Source organism: Dipodomys ordii, unplaced genomic scaffold (assembly GCF_000151885.1).
Source record: "Dipodomys ordii isolate 6190 unplaced genomic scaffold, Dord_2.0 Scaffold5, whole genome shotgun sequence".
Classification (NCBI taxonomy): domain Eukaryota; kingdom Metazoa; phylum Chordata; class Mammalia; order Rodentia; family Heteromyidae; genus Dipodomys; species Dipodomys ordii.
The window spans coordinates 21,690,844-21,697,162 of NW_012267221.1; the positions used below are offsets into that span (position 1 = coordinate 21,690,844).

The 6,319-nt window shown below is 36.0% G+C and overlaps 1 protein-coding gene across 1 annotated transcript in view; it reads right to left on the reverse strand.

Moving 5' to 3' along the window:
- Mettl8 (methyltransferase like 8) overlaps positions 1-6,319 on the reverse strand; it is a 99,433-nt gene that overhangs the window by 57,932 nt on the left and 35,182 nt on the right. The window contains exon 2 of the mRNA XM_013028405.1: positions 629-783. Within this exon, the coding sequence (XP_012883859.1) occupies positions 629-774 (146 nt within the window). The 5' untranslated portion in view covers positions 775-783. The remainder of the gene's footprint in view (positions 1-628; positions 784-6,319) is intronic.

Genomic DNA, 6,319 nt, shown 5'->3' on the forward strand with positions numbered 1-6,319 from the left:
AAAAAAAAAAAGAAAAATTATGCTATAAGAAATAATTATTGGTATCTGGGCCCTGTTATTATTCTGGAAAGTCATATTCAAATGGCTTCTATGACAAAAGTCATGTTATAAATCCAGGTCTCACCGAGGGTCCGCAGAGAATGACTTAGCCCACTTATTATTATTTTTTTTTGGCCAGTCCTGGGACTTGAACTCTGAGCCTGGCCACTGTCTCTGAGCTTCTTTTGCTCAAAGCTAGCACTCTTCTACTTGAGCCACAGCACCACTTCTGGCTTTTTCTGTTTATGTGGTACTGAGGAATCAAACCCAGGGCTTCATGCATGCTAAGCAAGTACTCTACCACTAAGCCACATTTCCTGCCCTAGCCCACTTTGTAAACTTTTAGTGAATCACACTTAGAAAAAATAATAGAACAAAGAAGACACATAGGTGAACATCTTAAGTAAAATCTGTACAGGCAACTATTGGATATGTTACGTCTACCAAGTTCTATTTATTCTTCCTTCAAAATTTTTCTTCCTAATCCTTTCCCTCTTCTAGTTACCTTGTTGGTCTGTCCAGTGGAAGTGATTTCACTGATGATATGTAATTAACACATACAGTATCAGACCTAAAAACTGAAACTTACCACATGTTGTGTTCAAACACCCTGGCTGGGTCAGTTAAAATCCTTGATCCCAGAGGGGCCACTGGATGGTAACCACTTTGGCATCTGGATGGCACCTTCCTTTGCCTTAGACAACAAATACAATTTCTCCAAATCACATTCATCATAAGCAGTATCTGCAAAGTCACAAATGATTAAATAGTTAACATAGATTACAGCGTTTTTTGTGTTTTTGTTTTTTAGTTAAGTTCTGTTTCCAGATGTTTATAACCTTAGAAAGGACTGGAAACTAAACATTTTCAAATGAAATATGCACATGATTGCCTCTTTCTGACAGGAGAGGAAAAAGGAGTTTAGAAAATGGGATGACACTGGCTGGAATTCTTTACAAACAATAGTTCCAACAAAACTGCTTTGTTAGTGATTTGCTTATTCAATTTTTAATCACCTGGCCACATCATGTAAGCCCAGAATTGGAATTATGTGTTACTAAAGACATTATTAGACACAAAGGATATTTTTGTTTTAGAAATTCAACTTTTCTAGGGAATATTTCATGACCACTAGACCAAAAACCCAAATGTAGGAACAAATTAAGAAAAACCTATTAAAACGCATTCTTCATATTAAGCTAAGCAATATGAAAATTTTGTAACTACTATAACAGGACCCTAGTAATCCATTTCCTTCCTTTCCTTTTTGGTAGAACTAGGGTTTGAACTCAGAACTTGCTGCTTGCTATGCAGACACTCTACCTCTGAGCCATACCTCCTGCTCAGGAACCTGTACTTTTATATTAATCTTGTATATTAGCCAGTAATATGATTTTAAAATAGATTTTCCTTCACAAAATACATGCTTTAATTCTAGCTCTAAAGGAAAATCATTATTAGATCAGCCCAAATCAATTCTCATTTCTGGAAGAATAACTTAAGCATTTAATGAAGAATATATCTTCTTAATTATACAATGGTAAATACGTTATTTTAAAATTGTCACAGAAAAGCATTAAAAAGAAACTCTAGGTGCTTACTTGTTGTAATAAAATTTCATTGTAATACTGTTTGGCATTTCACTTATTCATCATAACATTCAACCTAATGCTGTGATCTGTCAGGTAGAAACAGATGCTAACAAGGTATGTGTACATAATACACATCAGGGGCTACAAGAGGTGCTATTACGCATAAAAATGCAATATATTGCACACCCTTTACCACCTTACTGAAAATGAATAAGGTGTAAGACTGAATTTCAAAATGAACTTGAGAATGTCAAAGATATCTCTTTGTGCTTTTAAACATAAAATTCAAGATTTCTCCTTCTGAAGAAAAAAAAAGGAGCTTAGTAATGCACACCAGAAAGACTGCAACGTTCCATTCAAATGGGACCAGCAGTGATGAGAAATGAAGCATGTAATAATAGCTGGGGCAGATGCTCCAGCTTCTTGTTTGTTTCCCTTCTCCACTAAATGCAAGCTCTTTGGTGGAGTAAGTGACACGAAATGCTCCGCCTCCCCCTACCTTTACCCTGATGTGTCTTTGTTCTTTTCCCTAACCAGTATTCCACGCAAGACTTAACAAAGCCCTACCTGCAAAATTATTTTTAGATTTCTTTCTGCACTGAATATATTCATAAAATGTTCTGTATGATGGAGAGCAGAAACTGATTACACCTAGAAAGACAGGCAATTCATATTCCAAAAGTGTAAAATCATGTAAACGTTTCCTACCCAGGAAAGCCAAACTGAAATGAAATTTCAATCTTGTAAATCACATGATACCGATCTGTATCTATAAAAGAAAAGGAAAACACAGAAGGGGGTGGGGAAAGGAAAGTTTTTTGTTTTTGTTTTTTTACAATAATGACCAGGAATCTCTGTAAGATAGCCAGAGAGGAAAAAAATATATAACCAGACTGAAATAGTAGGAAATTCAGGGAAGTGTCAGTGTGTGCCTTGTAGACACTGCTAAGCTTGCAGACAGCTCATCTTACGGCCAAAATCTAAATAATGTGGCAACTTCCTTGCTTACAGAGTTGTTTCTCCAATTAACCACTCCAACATCTTCATCTATTTCACTCACTTCTTATCTGTAACAGTCACATATAATGTTGTGTCGCTATTTATCTTTATCACATAAATATAATAAATTTATATAAAATTATATTTGCATATTTATAAATATTTAGAGGCATCAGCAAGCTGCTCATGAATTGTGTAACTTACCACATAAAAATGATATTCACCTGACCTACAGCTAATTAGAAGGAATTTACTTCATATTTTCCAGGGTAGCTCTTAAGCTGCTTGTGGTGACAAAGAAAGAAAAGACAAAAGAGTGTGACAGTCTATAAACAGCCACCCAACTATACTGACTATAGATGTTTATAAATATGCATTTTATGGTTTAGCTACCAGATTAGCTTAAAATGTACCTGGGTTCCATTTTGTGATTAGAAAGGGAGGAGAGGGGTCAGACTGGAAGGGCGGGGCCAGTGCAGGGGAGTTGTAGAGTTGTGCTTTTTCTCTCTTTCCCTCCCTTCCCCAGGGGAGGAGAGATAGGGACTCACCATGTCGCCCTAAAACTCCCTTTGCTACTCAGGCCATCCTGGAACTCAAAATCTTAATCTTCCAGCCTCAGCTATCTAAGTGCTGCGATTACAGGTATGTATCACCACATCCATTTCTATATATCCTCCCTTAAATCTCTTTTGGTATACACTAATTTGAATGTAAGTTTAACTAAGATATTATTGCCTCTAGCCTATAGGTACTAAAATGCTGCAATCTGAGGATCAAGGTTCAATATCAGCCTGAGCAAACAAATTTGAGAGATTCTTATCTCCAATTAACAGTCAAATAGGCAAAAGTGGAAGTATGGCTCAACTGGTAGAGCCCAGCCTTGAACCAAGAACACAAGGCCATGAGTTCAGTGCCAACACCAGAAAGAAAGAAAGAAAGAAAGAAAGAAAGAAAGAAAGAAAGAAAGAAAGAAAGAAAGAAAGAAAGAAAGAAAGGTATTAGCCTCAGTGAAAATATGTAGATTAATATTTTTACTGCAAACAATGCAAAGCAGTGTTTTGAATATTCAATATATCTAAAAGAATACAGGTAAAGAATAGAGATATTATAAACATTTGGGATAAATTAAAGAATAGAGAAATTATAAACATATGGGATAAATTAAATACCAAATGACACACCTAAATCCAACTAAGTAAAAAAAACAGATTACATATAAATTAATCCAATTAAAAGTTTTATTGTATAAATTAAGATAAAAATACCCAAGAATTATTTCTATAAATACAGTAAAATAAAAAGATATGCTATGTAAACTGTGCAGAAAGCTGATGGAGCTAAATAAAAATGGACTTTATGTAAAAGACTGTTTCAGAGGTAGAGGTATTCAATAATGATAAGAGCCAATTTGTCAAAAGGACACAGAAACTCCAAATGTGCATATACAAAATAATAAAGCTTCAAAATATATGAGGCAAAATGAAAGAACTTTCTAAAATGAGAAAGTAACAAATTGATGGTAATACATGGAGATATTAACAGACTTCTCTGTAACAACTACACTAGTCATTAGTAGGCTATCAAAAAAATCAATAAGAATTTTGAATATTTGAACATTATCAACTTGACTTATCTGACATTTATAGAAATGAACAGTAATATCAAATGATAACAGAATATACCTTCTCTTCAAATGAAAATTCTAGGCTATAAAATAATCTCAATAAATTCTCAAGTACTGAAATCATACAAAACATGCTTTCTGACTATAACAATATTAAATATTAATACTTTTGATGAATTGCCTCTTACTAATAAGTGTATTCCCTTATCTTTGGCAAGTCATTTTTCAAGTCCACTTTGTTAAATATTAATACAAGCTGTCTAATGCAATGTTGTATATGGTGAGTCTTTATTAAAATTTTAATTTAATGGTGTGTTAACATTTAAAGTGTTTCTCTTACAGGCATTATATGGATGGTCCATGCATTTTTTTGTCCAATTTTTACAATAGTAATATACCTACAAAAATTCCCAGCTACTTGGAAATTAAGCAACACTTTTGTGTGTGTGTGTACGGGTCCTGGGTTTGAACTCAGGTCTTGGGCATTGTCCCTGAACTTTTGTGCTCAAGGCTAGTACTCTACTACTTGAATCACAGCTTCACTTCTAAACAACACATATTAAAATAACCCACCAGTAAAAGACAAAATCTTTTGTTAGTTTTTTTGTTCACATGAGACTGGGTCTTACTGTGTGGTCCAGACTACCCTAGGATTCACTCAGAAGCCTAGGTTGGCTTTATACTTCCTGCCTCTGCCTCCTAAATGATGGATTATAGGTATGCACCACCATGCCTGGCTCAAGGAGTAAATCTTAAGGAAAATATAAAATTATGTTGAACTGTATGATAATGAATTCTCAAAATATCAAACTCTGTGAGATACAACTACAATAGAGGTAAATTTTATAGTTTTAAATAGTTCTGTGAGCACTAATCACAATATATATTTCTGTAGTTCTAACTACTTGGAAGGCTAAAGCAGAAGGATTGCTTGAGCTCAAGACCAGCTCTTGAACCAGGGCTCAAGACCAGCCTGGGTCTCTTAGCAAGGTCTCTATTAGAAAGAAGAAACTGGGTGCTAGTAACTCACACCTGTAATCCTAGGTAATTAAGAGGCTGAGATGTGAGGATTGTGATTCAAAGCCATCCCAGGCAGGAAAGTCTGCGAGACTCTTATCTCCAATTGATCATCAGAAAGCAAGAAGTAGAGCTGTGGCTCAAGTGGCAAAGTGCTAATTTTGAACAAAAAAAGACTCAGGGACCCAGGATCTGATTTTAAGCCCCAGGACCAGCACCAAGAGGAGAGAAAGAGAAAGGAAATAGAGAGAATAAAAAGTGGAAGAGAGGACAGAGAAGGGTGATAGAGTGAAGAAAAAGAAGACAGAAAGGACAAAGAGAGGAGAAAAGAGCGGAAATTTCAAACCAGTGATCTAAGCTTCTATCTTAACAAACCAACGGTCTAACCTTCTACCTTAACAAGTGAGGAAAACAAGAGTAATTATTAAAATTAAAAAATGGAAATAAAAAATCAGAAAGCAATGAAATAGAAAGTAGATAACCAGCTGGGCGCTGGTGGCTCATGCCTATAATCTTAGCTACTCAGGAGGCTGAGATCTGAGAATCAAGGTTCAAAGCCAGACCATGCAGAAAAGTTTGTGAGACTCATCTCCAATAAAGCACCAGAAAACTGGAAGTGGCACTGTGGCTCAAGCAGTAGAGCACTTGCCTTGAGCTCAGGGACAGTGCCCAGGCCCAGAGTTCAAGCTCTACAATCAACATAAAAAAGGAAGTAGACAACCAAGTCAGGTGCTAGTGGTTCACTCCTGTAATCCTAGCCACTTGGGAGGCTAAGAAAAGGAGGATCAAGGTTTGAGGCCAGTCTGAGCAGATAAGCTTAAGAAACCCCCTTTCAATACATAGCTGAGTACAATGGGTTTTGTCTGTTATCCCAAACTACAAAAGAGGCTGAGAATGAAAAGACCAAGGTACTAGGCCAGCCTGGTCAGAGTCTATAAGAATCCATCTCGGTGGAGCTAGAAGGAATCATGTTGAGCGAGGTAAGCCAAGAGCAAAGAGACAAACGGTACATGGTCTCCCTGATAAGTGGATGCTAAATCCAAAATGT